At 47.9% G+C, this 23245-nt stretch overlaps 1 protein-coding gene and 1 long non-coding RNA gene across 3 annotated transcripts in view; one reads left to right on the top strand and one right to left on the bottom strand.

The window, feature by feature from the left end:
* Positions 1–23245, top strand: part of LOC135912649 (uncharacterized) — a 138004-nt gene that overhangs the window by 104268 nt on the left and 10491 nt on the right. For both annotated transcript variants that reach the window (XR_011507418.1, XR_011507417.1), the window contains 3 exons: positions 9239–9323; positions 15718–15909; positions 16017–16152. This is a non-coding gene — a long non-coding RNA (uncharacterized lncRNA). The remainder of the gene's footprint in view (positions 1–9238; positions 9324–15717; positions 15910–16016; positions 16153–23245) is intronic.
* On the bottom strand, positions 1589–23135 carry LOC135912608 (uncharacterized). The gene is made up of 4 exons (XM_065445103.2): positions 23022–23135; positions 15988–16133; positions 10400–10532; positions 1589–2010 (listed from the first exon to the last, which is right to left on the bottom strand). Exons 1-4 carry the CDS (start codon positions 23108–23110, stop codon positions 1749–1751), a joined length of 630 nt encoding a protein of 209 aa, XP_065301175.2. The 5' UTR covers positions 23111–23135; the 3' UTR covers positions 1589–1748.

Raw genomic sequence — 23245 nt, 5'->3', positions numbered from 1 at the left:
CTGCTGTCTGGACAAGCAGTGACGTCTACTGTTTCATTAAACGACATCGGCGAAGAAATTTAATACTGTTAGAAAATTTGAATTAGAAGAATGCAACAGTGAACGCAAAATTTGCTGTGGAACTTGTAACAAAAATGTAAGTCAGTATATTTAGAGACTTGCCCCCCTGTAATCGGGGCTGCAGCTCTAAGTTGTCTCCTTAGCTGCTTGCCACGAAAGCAGATGCGAGCAATGTGTATTTTCTTACAGAATAAATAAATACACATTCGGACTTCCCCAACAATGCTGCCACCTTCTAATGCCTCCCTCTAGATTTTTAGTACAAATTTTCTTAACGTCTTACTTAAATTCCCATTGATTTCTACGATACTCCAGCCACCATGCCAGGAAGCTAAACCGACGCTCCGGTGGTGTGACGGCCGGCAAGGATCACGAGACTACGTACAGCCACTTGCCGCCAAGAACTAACACCATCCCCCTCCTGCGCCTCCTCTTCCTCCTCCTCTTCCAATCACTTCCTGATCTGCGTACTTGTTCCGTCTATTTGTGGCAAAGTGCCTCTGAGTTGACTTTCCGGTTTAGTGTGGCATTAGTATATTTATGTGACTGGACTTTTGTTACTGTGGTTTGGAACTTACTTTTTGTTTTAATGCTTTTAAGGGATTTCTTTTTGATATCTCTAGGTTAAAAGGAGTAGTCGGCGCCAACTGAAGGCGACAACATCTCCTAAACACCATATAATATAGAAAGGGCCTTATAATGTCCGAAAATACCTTCATTGCATTCTACCGGTACTAACATGCATGGGGCGATTGGTGATTAACTTGGAGGTTACCGCAGAAGCTTGAGAAGAAGTTCAGGGCCACATAAGGAATTATGCAACTAAAAATGATAACGTAACGTTTAGAGACGGGATGACAGTGGTGTGGATCAGTTAGATAAGGGGCGTAGCCGATTTTCTAGTTGAGATTCAGAGGAACAAATGGAGTTATGCAAGCCATGTAAAGCATCAGACCGATAACCGCCGGTCTGTTAGTTACCGAATGGGTGCCGAGGGAAGGTAAGCGCGGTCTAGGAAGGTATATAATTAGGTGGTGTGATTAAAATAATCAGGTAAATTTGCAGGCACTAGATTGAACCAGCTGGCGACACAGGGGTAATTGGAGACACGGCGAAAGGCCTTCGTCCTGCTCTGATCATAAATAGGCTACTGCTGCTGATGATGACGATGAGGAGGAGGAGGACAAGGAAGAGCAGGACAATACACAAAACTATTCTTAGTCGATAGTGTAATGGCGACATTGGTTCCGGTGTCCGCAGATGTTTTCTTTAACTCCTTTATTGGCCACAGCATCGTTCGTAATTTTCGACTCTTTCGTTATGCTCAGCTACTCGCTCTCGCCGTTATGTTCACATCTGCAGGCATTGCCGTAGCCGGCAGTTTCTGTCTCCGTAGCCGTGCGTTCTTTCACGCTGCACAAAATGAGGTGAGCGGCTTCCTAGCACTGTCCACAAAGAAGCGCCAATTAGCTGACTAATGATTCGAATAATCCTTGGGAGACATTTTCATTTAATGCCGGGTGTTTATTGCTGTCGTTCTTTCACATGGCCAAAGGGCCAGAAGCCCAGCTTCGTGCGACATGCGCGAGCGAAAATCAAAGTGACCGTGCCACGTAGTTGGTCCTCTTACGACCGTCAACAGCTACATGTAGAAGCCCATCCACACATAGATAGCTCATACAAAGGGGCTAGTGCTTGTTGAAGACGGAGCCAGCGTGCTCTATGGCCAGCTCGATGAGGCCTTTCTTGCCAAAGTCCTTCGAATCGGTCGGCGGCGCCAGTTGTGGGAGATTGCGGCAGGCGTCCGAATCACGAGAGTACTGGCCACAAACCAGACTGAGTGGCTCGCCGAACACTTTGTCCATGATGCCCCTCATGAACTCTTGGGCCGGAGTGCCGGTGCAGTCCTGGAGGGCATTGTCGAAGCAGTCCTGGTTCGCATGGTAGGCACTGCGTGTGGAAAAGCAAAAGGTTTGGTTTCGACATTGCACGCTTACTTATTTTTTAGATGTATGTATTTTCCCGTACGAATAGCTCAATGCTTCCGTACGTTTGTGATTGTTAATATTTGGATCTTCAGCAGTGTTTATCAGTTGTTTGTATTTTCTTCGGCTGAACACTCACGTCACCTTGTATCAAGCGTCTTGTCGCGCCGTCTACATTGCTCACGAATTCAAGCGTGCCGAGGCTAAGTGCTTTCCACTGTGTGTATGTATGCATATGTGTGTGTTTATTTGAAAATTTTCTCGGGTGCCATTTCTCTCGATTTGTTCTGCAACAAGATGTTAAGAAAAATTTCGCGACAACAATCGGAAGCATTTTCATTGCCAACAGATTATTCAATCAATGAATCAATCAACCAGTCTATCAATTATGCAATGAATCAATCATCCAGCATGAACAGTCTATCCGCCTATCCGCCTTTCCACTATATATACAAGAACGTTCTAAATAAACACGAATCCTTTGCGGTCATATTGCGCTTCCCTCATAAGAACAGTTTCTAAATTCCTGCTCTCGTCGGGGTCACGTGAATCGTTCCGAATAAAGCAACGCTAATAACCAGCTGACTTGTGCACTAAAAGTACACACGTCAGACCACGCATAGAAACGCGGTAAAGGGGTGAGCAGATGTACTGAGCACTGTCCATTTTTGTTCAGTACCCTTGCAATGCCGGCAAATCAGCCTTCCTTGTAACATACACACTGTATTTCTTCCTGTCGGCTTCACATCGTCTAAGATGGCTCTACCTTTATTCGTTCCTATTTTGTTTCATTCCCGCTGCTAGGACAGTGGCGATATCCATCGAAGTTTTCCGAACGCGTTTCTACAGGCCTTAAGAGGACACTAATGAGAAGTACTAACTCAGCTTAGACTGATTACATATTCTTTCAGAATTTACTTTCGTGGCCACTTTGTGATAATCAATTCATTCTTGGAAGGGAAATGAAGTTGGAAGTTAAAGTTTGTTAGCAACCCGAAACAAAACCCCCAGGGCTAGCAAGTCAATGTGACGCCACGGATATTTATTTTATTTTATTTCATGCTGCAGATCATGTTGCAGATCCACGCAGATCAAATACAGAATCTGAGAACATAGGTTCAACGGTGGCAAGTAAAAGCAACTGAAAAAAAAAGAGAGACACGCAGCATCACAATGCGTTGTCCGTTATTGTGTCGGCGAATCTCTCTCTCTCTAATGGTACGCGGGAAAAAGTAAAATTTCAATGTGTCAATGCGAGCTAAGTAAAGGGTTAGTGAACCGGTTTGATGGCGACGCGTGCGGCGTGTAGTTAGAAACGATACATAGGATACAGTTTCAAGTGCCAATTTGTTATTTATTAGCAAGGAAAGAAATTCCCGACGCGTATTTTCTCTTCTGGTTTCAAGGGGTATGATACTGTTATTTTTCATTAGCTCAAATGGTGAATCGAACGGTGAAAACTTTGAGTAAATAAACCTTACAGCTTTCCTTTCAATTCTTTCAAGTTTTTCAATATTGGTTATAGTATATGGATTCCACACCACGCATGCATACTCGCGCCTAGGCCTGATTAGTGAATTATAAGCCATTAGTCTAGCCTGAGAGCGGGCTTTCGAAAATTTATTCCTTAAAAGACATAGTTTGCGAAAGGCGGATGAGCAGATATTTTGAAAATGTGAATTCCAGGAGGGAATGTTAGTTTTTGTTACACCTAGGCATTTACAACTGGAGACTTCGTGTAAGGGTGATTGTCCAAGGTGATACCTGTGATCGAAAATAAGTTCTTTGCGTGACACGCGAAGGAAGTTTGTTTTGTATTCGTTTAGACCCATACCCCATTCCTGGCACCATGCTAGGATGTTAGTTAAAGTGTTATCTAGGATCATTCTGGGGATTAGAACAAGTAATGTCCCGATAAAACACGCAATCATCCGCAAACGAACGAATTTCTACGCCTGGAATAACTGTGCCAACAATGTCGTTAATATTGCTACGCCAACAAAGGATTAAGACTGGAGACTATTTACAAAGTGTATGTACAAAAGGTAACGGCAGCGCTGACCAGTTCAGCCGCCAGCTCGAGAGCCAGAGAGCATTCGTCGCCTTCGTCGGAGCGTCCATGTGCACGGCCCACAAGAAACACGCAATATGCATGTATCATTACCTCCGGCGGCACAAGCAGCGTCCCGGGGCGTCTAAATATCGGTGATAACAGGAGAGTAATATGGCTTGAGGCGTGATACATGCACAATGTCAGTGGAATTTGGGGCAGATGAGGCACTGGTGCTGATTGGGACGATTTCGTAGGTAACTGGAGTCACGGCCCGCAGCACGCGATATGGGCCTGTGTACCGAGACAGTAGTTTTTATGACAGGCCAACGTGACGAGTCGGGGACCACAGGAGTAACAGAGATCCAGGCGAAAAGTGGACGTCTCTGTGTTGGCGATCGTACAAGCTCCCGTTGCTTGTCTTGGGAGGTCAGGAGGCGAGCGTGGGCAATTTCGTGTGCTTGGGCTGCCCTGGTGATGGCGTCAAGTGCATACTCGCTGGTCTCTGCTGCGGTGGATGGAAGGGATGCGTCCAGTGGCAATGTGAGTTATCGACCGGACAACAGAAAGAACGGGGAATAACCGGCAGTGTCGTGACGCGAAGAATTATATGCAAAAGTTACATAAGGTAGGGCAAGGTCGCAATAAGTATGGTCGGACGGGACATACTTTGCAAGCATGTCTATTAGTGTGCGATTCAGACGCTGAGTGAGACCATTAGTCTGTGGATGGTAAGACGTACTCTGCTTGTGCTTGGTGGAGCAGGACTGCAGGATGTCGGCTATGACTTGAGAAAGAAATCTGTGAGGAGTTGGTGTGGAGCACCACGCTGCAGAATCACGTCGCGTAAAAGAAAATCGGCGACATCTGTGGCGCAGCTTGTTGGAAGCGCTCTGGTGGTGGTGTAGTGCGTGGCGTAATCTGTCGCCACAGCGACCCACTTGTTGCCAGACGTGGATAGCGGGAAAGGGCCAAGTAAATCCAAGCAAACGCGAAAGAACGGCCCCGAAGGAATGTCGAGCGGTAAAGGCACCCGGCAGGGAGCGTCGACGGCGTTTTTTGGCGCTGGGATTTTTCGCACGCCGCAACGTATTTCCGCAAGGAGCGGGCAAGTCCTGGCCAAAAGAAGCGTCGGCGAATCCGGTCGTAGGTGCGGGAGACGCCAATGCTACCTGTCGTTGGTAAATCATGAAATACTTGGAGAACAGCTGACCGGAGGTACTTAGGAATGACGAGGAGTAGGGCAGGACCGTCGGGGCGTATATTGTGGCGGTATAATACACCATCCTGGAGAACTAGCAGGTGAAGGGACGAATCAGAAGGCGAAGATTCCAAGCCATCAATGATGGCGTACAAAGTAGCATCACGGCGTTGCTCGTCGGCAACGTGTAGCAGCTGAGAAATTGAGAAAAGGCAAGCGTTGATATCGGGGCCAGGGTCGCCGGGTAGTTCGTCCACTGGATAGCGTGATAAACAGTCTGCGTCTTGATGTAATTGACCCGACTTGTACACTATTGTATAGGAATATTCCTGCAGCCGCAGAGCCCAGCGACCAAGCCGGCCGGTAGGATCCTTGAGTAAGAAAAGCAGGCAGAGCGTGCGGTGGCCCGTGATTACAGAGAAGTGCGTGCCATACAAGTACGGGTGAAATTTGGAAGCTGCCCTGAATAGAGTCAGGCATTCACGATCTGTAATCGAATAGTTGCGCTCCGCTGCTGTGAGGAGGCGGCTAGCAAAGGCGATAATACGATCTTGATCCTGTTGGCTCTGGGCTAAGACGGCTCCGATACCGTGACCACTGGCATCGGTACGCACCTCTGTAGGAGAGGACGGGTCAAAGTGATCCAGTATAGGTGGCGTGGTGAGAATGTTGGTGAGGTTGGTAAACGCGGCAGTTTGAGCGGGGCCCCAGGTAAACGACAGGTCCTTCTTCAGAAGATCAATAAGGGGTCGGTCAATCGCTGCGAAGGCTTTAACGAAGCGTCGGAAGTAGGAGCCGAGTCCTACGAAACTTCGGACATCTTTGACAGCCTGAGGCACAGGCAAAGACGTGACAACACGAATTTTCTCCGGGTCTGGTTGAATACCGGAAGCGTCGACGAGGTGGGCCAGCACTGTAATCTGGCGATGACCGTAGTGACGCTTCGAGGAATTTACTTAGAGCCCTGCCACGCGGAAGACTTGAAGAACAGCTGATAAGCGCTCAAGGTGTGTCTCAAGTGTAGGCGAAAATACGAGAACGTCGTCTAGGTAGCAGAGGCATGTTGAGCATTTGAACCCTTGAGGCAAAGAGTCCGTCATACATTCGAACGTTGCTGGGGTGTTGCATAGACCGAATGGCTTAACTTTGAACTGATATACACCATCAGGAGTGACGAACGCAGTGTTCTCTTGGTCTTTTTCATCCACAGAAATCTGCCGATAACCGGACCGCAGGTCTATTGATGAAAAGTAGTTGGGACGATGGAGACAATCAAGGGCGTCAACAATGCCAGGCAAGGGGTAAACGGTTTTCTTGGTAGTGCGATTTAGATGACAATAATCTACACAGAAACGCCATATGCCATCTTTCTTTTTAACTAACATCACGGGTGACGCCAAAGGAGCCGACGAAGGTTCAAGAATGCCTTTGGCAAGCATCTTGTTCACTTCATCTTGAATAACCTTACGCTCTGAAGCAGAAACTCGATATGGCCGGCGATTAATAGGGCTAGTATCACCAGTATTTATGTGAAGCTTAACAATTGAATTCTGGCCCAATCGGCGATTGCTGGCGTCGAATATGTCGTTGTAGGAAACCAAAAGGCGACAAAGAGCTGCTGCTTGTTCAAGCGATAGGTCCGCAGCAATCATACGACGAAATGTTGCGTCAAGCCAAATAGCATCCTGGGGAAACAATTAAAGGCCTGTTGCACTCCCTTGAGACACACAATAAGTGGCTGCTAGAGTATCCAAGTATTTTCTCGTATTTCGACAGTTTGGGCTGAGTAGAAGTTATGAAGCTTGTCATCCTCAGACATCATTACATCTTCTAGGATGCAACGCTGTCGATGTTTGTTGTTAAAACTTACGATGTCAGAGTTGCGGGAGTGGCAACTTGGGAGTTGCAGTGATTTCTGAATTCTTGCACCTTTTGAAACTCCCTGAGAGGAATGCACACACACACACACACACACACACACACACACACACACACACACACACACACACACACGCACACGCACACGCACATGCACACGCACGCACACACACACACACGCGCAGGCACACACGCACGCACGCACGCACACACACGCGCAGGCACGCACACACACGCGCAGGCACACACGCACGCACGCACGCACACACACGCGCAGGCACGCACACACACGCGCAGGCACACACGCACGCACGCACGCACACACACGCGCACACACGCACGCGTCATGCGCGGGCAGCGTCATGCAATCTGCGAAGGCGTTCTTAGTGTTACACAGTGTCACCGTACAATCATACGTCACACAGTGTACAGTCACAATTTGTTAGAAACTCCCATGTCTTTTAAGTACCGGGATGGAGTACTCCGGGATGGAGTTGGTATGGAATGGGCGCGTAGTCCTGGAGCGCTAAGGGTGATATTAAGCGAGACCTCAAAACTAGTAAATTTGCCAATTCGACTAAACTAAACCTCGCCATTTACTGCATTGCTAAACTATTGATTGATATCGGTTCTTTCAGTATCCTCCTATAAGTGACTACATTTCCATGACAGTTATAAACATTGTATTGTCCACATTTTACACCTCTGAAGGCTTGGAAACCTTTTCTTAGTTACGAGGTTCGCGAAATTAAGGACGTCAACTTTCAGTGCTCAGGAATGATTTGATTTAGCAAGAAATTCTGTTATGCTACGAGGCCAAAAACAAGTTCGCGGATTGTTGTATACCCTGCTCAAGTCCGCGGTGATTTGAAACATGCGCGATGTTTTTTCACTGAATGTCGAGTACCCAGATTGCGCGATAATAGTTGCACAGAAAAATGTGCTGGAAAAATGGCCCCTGGTAATATGCCAGTAGACGCGAAAAAAGTTCTCTCAAAATTCGGTTTAGCATTAGGTTAATCACCAAATGCACAAGATAGCCTCGCTAAGTGCGTGGCATGCACAAGTGTCAAATATTAGTGAGTACTTTTTAGTTCAATAAAAATTGTTTCAGATGAACGAATGATTTTCGGAAATGGCCCGCCATTGAAAGCTTAATTGGGAACTTTCTACTCGAATAAGAATAGCTTGAGAAGAATAAAATATTTATCATAAATCGTATGTTCCATTCAGAAGGCAAGCCTTATTTGTGGCGCAGCGTGCGATGCAGTTGTGAAACGCACAATACGCATGCTTATAACACATAACGCCTGCTCGCCTAAGTTAGTCTCACGATTGACTGCAAAAAAAAAGATACAAGCTCAATTCCAAATTAGGCAGTACAGCGCCTGTTCTAGGCACATTATTGTAGTGCCTAGAATGCACTGACTGAATGCCTAGAATGCACTGCATTCCTAGAATGCCTAGACTGCACTGCACTGAATGCACAGTGACACAGGGAGTGATGCCTGCTGCAGGTTGAGGCGAGGTCCCGTACTCCAGCGCACCATCCCGAGCCTCGCAACGACGGGCTCTTGCGCAAAGCGTGGCGTCGGTTCTGCTGTGTGTGTGCGTTTGTTTCGTCTGTGTGTCCCTTCACAATGTTTCGCCATCTAACTTCTAGTCGGTTCTCGCTTCCTCCCATAATTACACGCAATTATTTGATAAGAATGCCAAACTACGTCGTCCTTGCACGAGCGAACGACGGCACGTCTTGTTGCCGTGGTCCCATGGGCAGCCTCCGGACGGCGTCGCACGTACAAACCCCGCCAACCACGCTGCCAAAGGTGTGGCCTCCAGGCAACATCGGCGGAGCCACATTCTCCCGCTGAAAGCTCCCAGTGGTCGGCACGCTATAGTCAGCCTATTCTAGCCTCTACTGCAATATAAGATGATAATTTACTAGAACAGCTGCCATGCTTTATTCCCTTTATTGCCATTTTATGGCGTACCAGCTTGAGTAAACCGGCTGTATAGGCATTCTCTGTCCTAATCTTTTCTTTCTTTCTCCTTTTTGCCGCCCAGTAACCGAACCGAAGGCCCGTCTGGTTGAGCGGACCATCGTTCCCGTATTTGCGTCTCCCGTTTCTTACATCTCGGCGAACCTCAGGTCTGTAGTGCTACCGATCTCTTTTATGGATACATCCTGTATTTTGATCCCCTTTTCTCAAGGTGTCGATTATTCTTCTCAGCGGGGTAGGTGGTCATCTATTCATATTCCGGACTTTTGAGGATAACTTCTTGGTTGTGTGTAGGCGCTCCGTGTATTTTTGCATTTTTGTTTCTTCTGCTGTCTCGTCTTTTTTTTCGATTTGTCAAAAGGATAGTTCTACCGTGCAGTCTAACTTAGCATGGTTATCAAATAATTCAGTACCTTGTAGCCATTTCTTGCAGCAACAGTTCTTAATCGTTTCTGTTTGCTTTCTGTCTGATGAAGTAAAATATCTTTGGCTATTTAGACGTGCAATTACATCATACTTGCTATTTTTGCGTACAAGATACTGTCACAAAATGGCGAATTTTGTTCTTGTTGTTGTTCACTAACGCGGTGACTTTGAGGAAACTGCCTCGCGTAGCTGTGCCCGAAAAATGTGTGCGGCATATGTGAATGGTACGATGGAGTCTGATGGGCCCGAAACCTCGTCAGCGAAAGCTGCATACCTTAATTTGAATAACTCCTCGGCACGAAGCACATGGACTTCAGGATACACATGGTAAGTCATCGCATGCGTAATTCGGAAGATGTGTGTTCAGCTCCCTCAGGAGGTATGTTGGCGTTTCGTCCACTTTCACTTCCTTCTGCCTTGTTATGTCTACACTTCAATTAAGGACCAAGAGTAAGTTCTATGCTTTCCCGAGGTCGCATTGCCTGTTAGTTTCGTATGTTTGTAACTAAGAAGCAGTTGATCTCCTGCTACGCTCCTTCGCAATGTGACGTATGCAGGCCCACACAGCCTTCTATTTCTCAAGGCTTTACACGCGCTGACAGTGCTGAAATTGACCGTTTTTCACAGTGCCCGTAGACTATCTCTGCACTGAACAAAACTGTTGAAGCCGCCTGCACCAAAAAAAGTGGATTCGTATGCTCCGCCAATGAAAGAACACTGCGACACCGGTCAGCTGTTTTGCTCAGGTCGCTAACGCTGTTCATTGCGACGAACGTCGGTGGCTACGGATCATGCTCACCAGCAGGCGTAGCCAGTTATCTTGTCCCGAGGCGCAGCCAACACCCCAATCTCCATGTCATCGCGCATCTTGGCTTGGCACTGGTTGAGACCTTTGCCTGCTTTGTTCATGCACTTGATGCTCTTGCGGTATTCTGCGACGAAAACAGAAAAAAGTAAGGATTAAGCATTCGTCGGGAAATGTCACATGCATTACATTCAGGTAGAAGCGCATTTACGTGATCCTTCATTTGAAACCTCTGCGCCAACAGGAGGAAAGAGAAAAGCAGTAGACAGAGAGGTTAACCAGGATAACGTCCGGCTGGCTAGCCTACACCGGAGGAATGGGAAAGGGCAGAACAATGACGACAGGGAAAGAGAGGAGGTAAGGAAAAGAGGAAATAAGCGGCGAGTTCAGTGACGCGTGTGGTCTAATAGAAATTGCATTAATAGTCACAGACGTTCACAGAAGCCCGTCGTCCTTAAGGAGCACAAAAGCGCCTTCACCGCTTTATGGGCTGACGTGTGATAAGGGCGGTGTTCCAGCAGCACCTGCACAGAAAGCGGCCGATTGTCCAGTTTTTGAAGAGCGTTAGCAAGTTCTTGTCTTTCTGGAGCATATCATGGACAGTGGCACAGCAGGTGGTCGATATTTTCTTCGGTGCCGCAGACTTCGCATGCTGCACTGTCGGTAATTTCAATTAACGTAGAGTATGCCTTTGTGAAAGCAATTCCTAATCAAAGGCGACAGAGAAGCGTAGCTTCACGTCTAGGAAGTCCGAGGGGAGCTCGGAGTTACAGTTAGTGGTTTAATCGATGTAGTCGTGTAAGTCTTAAGTTTGACGAGTTCTACACGGTCAGTGGAAGACTGCGTACCAGGTCTCGGAGCTGCCTTGCGGCGTCTGTCCTCGAAAGTGGAATTAGAACGTTGGGCTTTTCTTGATGCGCTGTGCGAGCAGCGTTATCGGCGGAATCATTGCCTGTGATTCCACAATTGCCAGGTACCCATTGTAAAACAACCTCGTGACCTCTTTATTGAACGTGATGCTGAAGCTTCACAATTTCGTATGTCAGCTCTTCATGACACCCGCGTCGGAGAACTGACTGCGTGCACTGTAATGTCGGTTTTGATCAGAGAACAAAGCCCATTTTCTAGGTCTTTCCGAATCAATGAATTCCAGCGCACCACGCAGAGCCGTTAGTTCTGCCGCCGTTGAGGTCGTGAAATGCGATGTTTTGGACCGCAGTGTTATTCCTCGCGTTGATAAAACCGCTGTACCACCAGAACTGGATGACGTAATCTATCCACCGGTGTAGATGTTCACGTGGTTGCATTACTTTTCATGCAAAAGAAGTAAGCTCAGCTGTTTTAGAGCAGGGGCCGGTAAATCTGCCTTCTTCTGTAGTCCTGGGATCATTATAGGTACTTATAGATGGCTCAAACACCACGGAAGAAACACTGGCTTGGCCGCAGGAGTCATGTTACACTTTATGCCTAAATACATATGTCGTCCGCATAGATGGAAAGTCGTACGGTGCTTGGCAGGTTGTCAACTAATCCAATGAGGGCCAGATTGAAAAGCGTCAGGCTAAGCACTGCGCCTCGAGGCACGCCTCGGCTACTGCGGTGCTCGGATATTGGGCCATTTGTTGTCTGCGCGTAGAATTATCTCCTCTGTAAGTAGTTGCACACTCACATATATATCGTAACGCCAAGTCCGACGGCTTCTAACATTCTAAGGATGGTTTCATGGGTGACATTATCATAGGCTCCTTTAACGTCTATACATAGAGCAGCAGATAGTCATTTACAGGTCTTTTGGTGTTGCACAAATGTTACCAAGTTAAGAACGCTGTTGACGAACGGCCGTGCCTGGATCCGGCAATAGAATCTGGGTAGATTTCCCGGTAGTCTAAGTACCATTCCAAACGGGTTAAAATAATTATTTTCATTGTTTTTCCGACACGGCTGGCAAGTTCGATCGGACGGTATGAGGAAATGTCCAAAGGCGACTTGCCAGCTTTGAGAAGTGGAATGAGGCGACTTGACTTCCATTCTTGCGGAACCGTACCCGTCTGTCAGGAGTCATTGTACAGGAGCAAGAGTGCCTTCCGAGCTTTGTCTCCTAGGTTATACAGGGCACGGTATGTAATGCCATCAGATCCTAGCGCTGCAGAACACTTGCACAAAGCCAACGCAGCTTCCAGTTATTCCATAGAAAAAGAGCATTCCATGCGGGGATCGCCTGAGAACAGTGGGTGGTCGAGCGTTTCCGTACCCGTTCCATCGGAATTTGCTTCACCAGCAATCTTTCTGCAGAAAGATTCAGTGACGTCAAGATGTCTACATGGTAGATGGAGTGCCAGAGATTAAAACGCGTGGCGCTGACCAAAGATTCTGCGAAGGCCACACACAGTCCTCCGTAGAAGCGACGAAGGTTTCCGCGGGTCCAGCGACCCGCAAAAGAATACCCATTGTCGCGAAGCCAGCATGTTCATGTGACCTCTATTTTCTTTTGTGTTCGTCTAGCTAATCTCAAATCATTATTGGACTTCGTGCCTCTATATCTTTGTTCTGCATGACGGTGGATTGCCCGAAGTTTCTCGAGTCCGATGTCGAAATTGGTGCGGGCAGAACTCTTCAAAGGCGAATACGTGGTTGTTTGATGGGCGCCCTGTAGGTTATACGAGGCGCCATCATGACAACAGTCTTGCATGATTATTTTGTATTTAGGCCAGTCGGTGCACTGGATGGTTCTGGAGGACTTGGAACTAGTCAAACCTTCGATCTTCAAATAGGTTGAGATGTGGTCGCTACCCCACGTTTCCAAATCCTAAAAGTAATGCACTCTTCTCGAAAGCGAACGTCAAACGAAGGTAAGGTCCAAGCAGCTACTATACGATGATCCACGCCGGTGAGTCGGGCTTTCGTCATTTGACAGGCGAAATTCGCGTTCAAAGGCAAAGGACATCAACGTTGTGCTTCTAGAGTTCACTTTGGAGCTTCCCCATAGGTAATTGTGGGCATTAAAGCCGCCAGTGATCACCCACGGCTGTGGAGTCGATGTCAAAATTCCTCGTAAGCGCTCGCTATCTAGACGGCTTGTTGAAGATATGTAGGCTCCAAGAATTGTGAACGTTAGTTTTTTCTTCTTCAGTGTTAAGCAAGCGTACTGATTTACTTCGTCAGAAGGCACTGAGTGATGCACATAAGTCAAGTCACGGCGTATAAACACAACCTTGCTGCACTCTCCGTGGGTAGAGGACAGTCTGATGGGAGCTGAAAGGTTGGGCTCAGAAATACGATAATGGGGAACTGGTGCGTAAAGACGAACTGTCTAAAGTCGCACATGCTTGACTTAAGCCCTCTGGCGTTCCACTGAAAGACAGATGCATTCTTGACCTCCTCCTATAACGACGGCATCTCTCGGGCCGTAGTTTTACTAGAGCCGCAAGCACCGGACTCAAGGTGTCCAGCACCTGCAGTGAGCTCTATGCCGACGGGGTTTTCATGTTGTTCAGTAGAATGCGCATGACGTCCATAAATGACTTCAACATCGCTATGACTTGTTGATCCGCAGTCGTCGTCGCATCCGCGGCTCTTGAGGTCATTGAGGGCGGCGCAATTTGATGTGGCTCCGAGGCACGTTCTGCTCGTGGAAGTGCAGGCCATTCTTCAGGAGGTGCGAGTCTTGCCCCTTTCTTCGTTTTCGCAGTGTCCGTCTTTTGTGGAAGTCGGCGTTAATATGGTAGCCGCTTTGTCGGAAGATGGTGTATGTCTATCGGTAGATGCAACTCTTGTGATGCTCTTCGGTGGCGATGTCACCGTCGCCTGAGAGTAGCGGCATGCTCTCTGTGTTGAATTATCCCGTACCATACGTTTGAGTACTGCTGGCTCCTTATTCAGCCGCGGGCGATCATTGGATGAGGCCTCATGAGTACCATAGCAATTAGGGCACTTTAACACAAATGTGCGGCAGGTACCTGCTGAATGAGATTCAGCGCACCATGGGCACACGAGGTTATTCCTACAGGCACCTTTTACGTGTCCCATCTTGCAGCATTTGTAGCACTGCAGGGGCTTCGGTACATATGGAAAGACTGGGTGGCGGACGCGGCCAACGTTCACGTGTGAGGGAAGGCTGTCTACCTCAATCCCCAGCTTCAGGCAACGTGTGTTGCCAAGTCTTGTGATGTGCGCGAGAAGAGTGCCTTCCGTAGTTGGCTTAATTAATATGTGCAAGTCGTCTGTTGGTATAGAAATATCGACATCATAAATGACACCAGCACTGACATTGCAGCCTGTAGGAATCGTGGATCGCACTTTCACTTTGTCGGTCTCCGTTACGTGCTGCAAACTTTGCAGCGCACTACGTTGTAGAAGGTCTACTGCGAGGACAGTCTTCCATCTCGTCTGGCGTGATTCCCCCAAGAAATGCAGAAAGGACTTGCCTGTTTAGGAGTCGCAGGTTGGACACTGGGCCCATAGGCATGAAGAGCATAGTGTACGACCAGCGCTTTGGTGTTGTCTTCACGGTGGAGACACTTGGCGACGATGACTTCCGTAGCAGTCTTCTTTTTGTAGTTCGGCTCATGACAAGCGTGAAATTGTCGTCCAACGATTCGACGCTGTTCGAGCACAACTCGGTTGCCTCGCTGTCCGTGTCGCTTGACGCGTTTCCACGTTTCCTTGACGGGACCCAACGTGATGGCTGGGCGCTAGGAAGGTCCTCGAGGGCTTCTTCATCCATTGCCGCAACAACGGAGCGGCAGCTCCCAGATTTTGGAAAGAAACAAAGCGAGACAAGGGTACAAGCGTTCTGTGAAAGAAACACATCGTCGTCGTTTTTCGTAATGAAGGGGCAGGGGCTTCGTGTGCGCTTTTTTCTCACGCGCCTAGTGTTGGAGGTAGCGTAATTTCAAGTTTTGAAGATGCGTTGAAGCTAGAGGCAGCACGAAGTGTTCCGGCACCGCTGCTGCCACTCTTCATCACGCCGGCGTTTTGACAACGAGTGTCCATGGTCATCGAGTGAGATCTGTTGGTGTTTGGCAAAGGTAGCGCGACACCTTTCTTGGCAATTTCATTAGTACGCAAATGTTTACTGCAATTGATATGGTCGATTAAACAACTAACCTGCTTCGTATGGCTCCCTGCTGAGTTGCTATATCATTCAATGCATGGCCTTTCGGGGGAAACTGCGACATTTTTTCAGCTTCCTGTATTCCCCACCTTTCATTTCTATGTTTCTATTCTCTCGTTCCCGAAGTGCATAGGAAGGCGTTGCGCTCCTTCTTGTGGAAGTTGCATCCTTGCTGCTTGCTTTATTTAACTTTTTTCAGGCCGTGCGCACAGCTCTTCTTCTCTGACAAGATAACTGCAATAAAGTGCTCCATATAGCACAAGCAGCGAAGAAGCGGCTGTGGGACAAGTCCGAAAATTTACGAAGTCCGGATATCACAGACTGGTTCGGCACATACAAGGGCCCTCATGACTGCCTCCTCAGATATACATCACTGGCGTGTTCAGGATAGGTATTATTGCATTGACTTGAGCGCCAGCGCAAGCTCGAAAAAGAAAAAGGGGAAGATATAATGGTCACTGTAACTTACTCTCATTATGTTCGGTGCCTTCCGTGCAGATGGCCTCGTACTCCTCCTCCATGGACTGCAGGCCTATAATGATGGCCACTCGAGGAATGCCGTCCAAGCAATTCTTCGCGAATTCCAAGCTACAGGAGATCTGCATCTGAAGGAACCTGCAGGCCCAATTGCAAAGTGCGTGTAGCACGTGAGAAAGAAAACCAAGGACTCGCAGTGAAGTCCCTTTAATACAGTTAGTCACGCTACGTACCACGGAGCTGGAACTCCGTGAAAGATATGAGTGATAATTCTGAAGGGACGTCCAATGGGACGAGATGCGAATGATTAATGGAGCAAAAACGTGTATACGAGTTATGCCGCATTTCGCATGGATATAACGCGTTCTTTTTTCTTTCGTTTTCACAGGCCCACCGTGCTCTCCGCTCCCGAGCGAGAAACTCGGGTGGCCACTATGTATTTTTGCGTCGGATGCCTTCTACAGATTTAGCATGCCATTCGTACCGCATCACTGCGGTTACGAAGTATTAATCTGAACGCTGACCAAGACTGTCGGCGTTGTTGTGCAGTCTCGTCAAGCGAGCCGTCTTCGAAGTCGCGGGGTGTATCACCACGCAATTCGTAAAGCGTTTTGGCGTGTTCGATAGTGTCGCGGGCATTTCTTAATTGTTGTTTATCCAATTACTTTGGAAAGTGTTGCGGATGGCGAGTCCGTTATCGCAGATAATGCCAAGAACGTCAGCACTCACCCTTTAACTTTATTTGGCGATGCCAGTTCGCAGTAATGACGAATAATCCCTGCAGGCATCTACTTTGTAGGTTGCCTTACGTTTTCTTTTGCGGCAGAATTTCGCGTTATAATCGTAATTTTTTTTTCTTAGAGACTCAAAGTCCTCCCTCGTGTTATATTCGTGGTAACATTATTTACATGTACGTAAGACATTGACACGTTACTTGTTTATCTATATCGGGCAACCACGTTTCACCACCTAACAAATGTTATCGCACAGCGCAGGACGCGTCTGCATGTATCGGAAGTTTAACGAACGTTAGCGATGGTGACATCCGCTGTTTGTCACCGAACCTTGTGTAATGTGATTGCATGTATGCGCGACGCGAATACTGTAGAACTTTGTGGAAGACACGCGGATCCCAGCGATTACTCTGGAAAATTCGATGACTGATGTATAAAAGCCGACGCGCTTGACTCGCTGATCAGATTTTGACGATCGCCAACTGTGTTCGCCGCTTTCGCCGTTCTTTAAGTGTAGCCTGTTCTTGTGGGCACAGGTTTGCCCAATAAAAGCTATTTTCGTCTTCCACAGTATTCCTACTGTGTTCTTTGTATGTCATTACCACGTGACAATATATTCAAAGGCTCTAATCTGATGTATGACCAATTACCGTGACAATGCACACGTAGACAAAGACAGCTGCGTTTGTAGCGCCATCTTGTGACGCTCTTTTGAACCAAATCACGAGGTGTCTGCTAATGTTCTATAGCACGTTGACGAATTACTGCATTATATTTTCTGAACAAGCCTAAGAATCATGCGCAGAACTGCCCGCCTATGTTCTGTAACTAAATTATTTGTTGAGCCCCCTGCATAATGTGCACTTATGTTGCCATATTCTGCCACTTTCGGTAAGCGATAACTTTTTTGCCATCAGCGTCATCAATCGCAATCAACCTGTCTTACGTCGACCGCAGGACTGAGGCCTCTGCCATCGATCTCCGAATTTCCTTGTGCGCCGAATTCCGTTGAATGCCCAGGACAGTGTCTCTGGTCTTACTAAGTCTCGTCGAGCACCATAGCGTCGACAGGCTTTCGACACTAGCCATCTTTATGGATGCGAAAACGTACGACTGTGTGCTTCATGCAAGCATTATCAACGGACTCCAAGCCAGCGGTGTCTTGCGAAATACTCTTCGATTCATCCATGAAATTCGTAGAGATCGACGTGTCCAGGTTGAGATCAATATATATAGTTAGCGTAAAGCAATGCATTTCCCTCGGCGCCCACAAGGCATTGTCCTATCTCACTTGCTTTTTAACGTTGCCATGACCAGCCTTCCAGAGGCACTGTAGGTAGGCTGGGCGGTAGAGGACTGAAGGTAGGCTGTCCATCTACGCAGATGACATCTGCATTTGGATGTCGGGGTACCAAAACAATCGTTTGGCCCGTATAGCCCAGGGTGCAATCTCTACCATCGAACTCCACTTATCGACGCTCGGCCTATCTTTATCAGCGCAGAAATCTGCCACCATGCTTTTCCTGGGAGTGTGGTGGAACTGAGCACGTCTGACGCTCTATATTAAAGGCCATTCAATTCGCCGTGCGACTAGTCTTCGATTCCTGGGCATCACCATCGACAGCAAACTACTATGGTGATGCGCAGTTGAAAGTGCTGTGGCTGCATCTGTGCAGAGTCAACGCACTTCGTCGCATGGCAGGTGTACGTTGAGGAAACAAGCCTACGTTCATGCTTAACCTGAACGCTGCACTGCTAATAAGCTGAATCCTGTATCAGCTGACGCTGGTATCGCCACCACCGAGTCCATTCGAGCGCTTGGAGGCATTGTGTAGAAAGGGATTTTGCTTGGCGATGGGAGTTTCTGGGCCTGCTTCAAAGAAGAATGCTGCTAATGAAGCAGAGCCTCTTGCGCTCTGCCTTTCGGAAACTCAGACCTGGCTGTAGCAGCTATTAAGGCTGGGCGAGTCCCCCGCAGGCACGGCGCTTCTCGGGCGGCTAAGAGCTAGAACTCGCTCCCCTTTCCATGCGGCGCTGAACGCCTTCCATGTTTTAGGATTGGAATGACCTAAACGGAGTCACCTCGACCCTCCATGACCTTCTTCGGGCGTTACCTGCAGCCTCAGTGTAACCTGCTTCCCGGCAAAACGCAGCGTTTCAACTGCCGAAGCAAAGTTTCTTGAGATCACTTGAGCAGAGCGTTTCAAGCCTACCTACAAGTGTACACAGACGGATCGATGTGTGCACAGAGCTGCGCAGTGGCATGCTGCATACCCTCCCTTGGTGTGTCACGATCTAGCCGCCTGGATCACGTAGTTTCGCCTACAACAGCAGGAAGTGCCGCAATTACCACGGCCTTGCGAAAACTACGCGCCTATTCCACACATGACGTCATGGTGCTGATGGACTCAAAGTAAGCCTTACAACGCTTACACCGTGGACTACCTCGAGAGAAGTTTAGAAGGCAATCTCAGTCCCTCATTAAAGTTCTAATGATCAAGGTATTTAATGTAAAACTTCAATACATCCCATCCCACGTAGGAATTGAAGCAAATGAAAAAGCTGACGCTCTTGCACGTCTAGCACTGACTGAGTGAGCAAGCTTTATTTCGAATCAGAACGATTCGCGTCCGGCGAGTTAATGGGCAGGAGCGCCCGCCGAGATTACGGCCAGGAGTTCTTGTCTCCCGGTGGCTTCCTTGGCCCACTGGACTGCCCAGAGTTGGTCTCCCAGGTTCGAGCTGTGCAGCACGGCCTGCCATCGCGCGCGGAGGCTGTCGGTGGAGGTGTCGCTCTCATTATCGTGTATAAGTCCCTGGCATTCCTATAGCACGTGTTCTAGCACGGCTCTGGCGCCACACACTTTGCATCTATCTATCTGTTGTGTATATTTATGGATAAATACCGTGCATTTGTGTGAGACTCTTGTACGATTTCGTTTGTAGTTGTCGCCACTGGACAGTTTGCGATCTACTGAGCTGCGGATGGTGTGATGGATAAGTCCATCTTCGCATCTTGTAATGATTTGTGATGTCGTTGAACCTGGTCATCCTGTCTTCTCATTCCCATACCTCGGAGGGCCCTGTCAAGGGGTTTATGTTCCTCGCAGCTCGGAAAGTGAGTCCTCGAGCTATGTTGTGTGCCGCCGCGTTAGGGTTGTCTTCTCCGGTTGAGCCGCGGGTGCGGGCTGGTATCCATAGGATTCGGACGCATCTCTCTTCCCTTGTTGTTTTGCCTTTTCTGATTACGTTTAGCGCCTCAGATGAGATCAGGCCATTCGCGAAGTTGCGCACTGCCGTTTGCGAATCGCTGATTATGGAGTATGCGTTGGTTTGTGCTACGGCTAACGCTACAGCCGCTTCTTCCGTCGTTTCTATGCGGGTCGTGTTTATAGTGAAGCTTGTGCACCATTGTGATATTGTGGTTAAGCACTGCTGCAAAAAAGCTGCGTTTGTGTTTGTAACGTGCAGCGTCTACAGATGCATCGTCCTTGTATCTTCCGTAGTTGTTTGATACGTTCCTTGCCCTGCTACTTCTCCTGCCCTTGCCGGGAACAGGATGCATATTCTTGGGTACTGGGGTTACCGCGAGTTTGGCCCTTATTTCCTTGGGTATGTAACGTTTGTCTCCGTATTATGTGTGGTAGCGGGTGCCTAGTTTATCGAGAATGCGTTTTCACGCCGTCGTTTTAGAGAGGCTTTCGTATTGTGGTATGCGTTGCGCTTCTATTAGTTCCTCGAGCGTGTTGTGTAGTCCCAGCCATTTGACCAAGCTGTATAGAAATTAGTTTCAGATTCTGTCGTGTTTGTTTCGAAACCCAGCCGAATAAGTGTTGTTTGTTCTTAGCGGAGAGCTTCGCCTAGGGTCTCTCTTGTTGTACGCGGTCCGGCCTTGCCCAAACTGGGACCGGCTGGTCGCGCACGCGGCGGCGCGTCGGCACACGAAGCGGGCCGGGGCAGGTGCTGACCCGGTGCCCTGTGTTTGCGGCGTGGAGTGCTCGAACCTGCGGGAGTCGTCCGGCACGCCCGATCAGAGCGTGCGCGCCATGAGCGCAGTGTGAGGCCATGAGACGTATGTGGAAGCGCACTCGTCCCTGTTCTCGAGTGTATCTTCAACTGTTCTCTAAAGTCTAGCTTGTTTAGCGCTTGCACAATAGCACGGGTGCTGCCACGTACGGAAATCGGCTGCTAGAGGTGTAGTTACTAAATACCGACTGACATCTATCCTCCGCGCTGCGTCAGAACTGTTTCAAAGTTTGTTGCATTCCCTGCTTTCTGTTAGGGTTAAGAACATTTTGATAGACTAACCATACAGCTTTGTATCAAGGCCCTCCGTAACAATGAAATTGGTCACATGTATGACCCATGCTTCCACTGTGGGACATGGTAGTGACCAATTAGATGCTGTTAACTTTGACCTTAATAAAACATTTTATGTAGTTTGCATTGAGCTCCTCATTACAAAGCTCACGCCAGTGGACATGCATTCTTCCATCACTGTCATGTCTAATTACTTAAGCGATATATCGTGCTTCGTTGGCATGGACAGAGCACTGTTAGCTATGAGGTCCATAGAAGAGTGCCTCGAGGATCCATTCTCGGTGCTCTTGTCTTTCTGCAAAATGTAAATGACATTTCATGAGCAATTAAGGACTCTTCATTCCTTCTAAATGTCGACGACATAAAGCTATCTAGGACTGTAAATAGTGTTCACGACTGCACTGACCTTCAAAAAAGATATTGCTTTTTTCGCATTCAAACGTTTGCAGGGACAATAAGCTACTCTTAAATGCTTGCAAAGCTATGCCATTAAGTTACACCCGAAAAACTCGCCATGTGTACTTTGCATACACCCTTTGGGATGTGTTACTCTGCCCAGGGTTTGCAAACATTCAAGAGTAGCTTATTGTCCCTGGAAACGTTCGAGAGCTAATAAAGCCATGTCTTTTTTGAAGGTCAGTGCAGTCGTGAACACTATTTAGAGTCTTAAATAGCTTCCTGTCGTCTACATTTAGAAGGAATGAAGAGTCCTTAATTCCTCCTGAAATGTCATTTACAATTTATATGAAGATAAAAGCGCCGAGAATGGATCCTTGAGGCGCTCCTCTAGAGACCTCACAGCTAACAGTGCTCTGTCCATGCGAGCGAAGCGCGATATATTGCTTAAGTAATTAGACAACAAGACAGTGATGGAAGACGGCATGTAAACTGGCGTGAAGTTTGTACTGAGGAGCTCACGGCGAATTACATCAAATGTTTTACTTAGGTCAAAGTAAAGAGCATCTAATTAGTAACTACTATGTCCCACGGTGGAAGCGTGGGTCGTATATGTGACCAAGTTCATTCTCACGGAGCGCCCTGACCAAACGCCGTGTGGTTAGTGTATCAAAATGTTCTTAGCCCTAAGAGAAAGCAAGGAATGCAATATAATTACATTCCTCTGGCAAGCAAGTGCGTTGAGACACTTGGCCAACGCCTGTTCAACCCTGTGGGTAAGACTCTCGGCTACTGAGCATGGGGTCATCTGTTCAAGACTTCCTATCGCCAACGTGCTTCCCACAGAGTTTATTCTGATTTTTTTGTACGTTAATTTCTCGATAGCGATTACCGAGGCGAAATTAGAATGCAGACGAAAGCCCGCGCAAACAAAGAAACGAGCGGAAAGCGCAGGCTTGCGAAAGCAAGGGTGACGTGGCGTCGCGGCGACGCCCCCTCTCCTCACGCAAAACCTGGTGCTCCAGTGGTGTTCCCTTTTCGCCCGCTCAGCTCAGTCCATGCGCGAATTTGACGTGGCCTCACAGCCAATGGGAAATTAGGCGCCTTTTCGTTGCTACAGACGCTGTTTTTATCGCTCAATGGGCTATTTCAAGCTTTCGCATCAGCAGAGCAAGGAGCTACCGGATAGTGTGCAATGCCTGTTTACTTTTCGGGAACGAGAGACCTGGAACGTAGAAAACAAAGATAGGAAGATGGAAGGAAAGCGCAAAGAACAAGATGACACATCACAAAGGCTGAAGTAAAACAGTGACGAAAAGTGACCATGCTGCGGTGGGATCAGATAAAAAAAACTGCACATATGTAACACTTGAATAATGTTTAAACATAGAAATAATATTAGCGGTCTCCTCATTTACAAAAAAAAAGACAAAAATCGCTATACAAACGGAAAGTCGAGGCACATTATTTTAGAAAAGTAACAATGGCATGATGAGCCTGGTCACGTCGAGACGGAGGACCACTGAACCACGGCGCTTTTGAAAATAAACGACATTGACGCTTCGCGTGGCACTTACAGACAGTTCTCTTCAAACTCCTTTCCGTCTTCCGGTAGACTGGTGACGTTGCTGTACACGAGGAAGTCAGAGCCGCAAACGTCTAACATTTCTTTCGTGCAGCCAGGCCTCAGGTCCAGCTCGTCGCAGAAGACTGCGTTGTGTTCCATTCAGTGCAACAGGAGAGACAAATATTTTGCACATTTATTGAATGAACAAGAGAGAAAGAAAACAGATAAACAGAT

The sequence above is a fragment of the Dermacentor albipictus genome, chromosome 7 (genome assembly GCF_038994185.2).
Source record: "Dermacentor albipictus isolate Rhodes 1998 colony chromosome 7, USDA_Dalb.pri_finalv2, whole genome shotgun sequence".
Lineage (NCBI taxonomy): Eukaryota > Metazoa > Arthropoda > Arachnida > Ixodida > Ixodidae > Dermacentor > Dermacentor albipictus.
Note: the sequence above shows the minus strand (reverse complement) of the source record. Positions and strands in the feature narration are given on the sequence as shown.

Bases quoted from the DNA above. Each gene is read 5' to 3' on its own strand.
- LOC135912608 (XM_065445103.2), bottom strand. From the start codon at position 23,110: ATGTTAGACGTTTGCGGCTCTGACTTCCTCGTGTACAGCAACGTCACC. The intron at 16,134-23,021 runs GTAAGTGCCACG...TTGGGCCTGCAG, and splicing joins GAGTTTGAAGAGAACTGTCT to GTTCCTTCAGATGCAGATCT. The intron at 2,011-10,399 runs GTGAGCATGATC...TTCCACACGCAG, and splicing joins ATAACTGGCTACGCCTGCTG to TGCCTACCATGCGAACCAGG.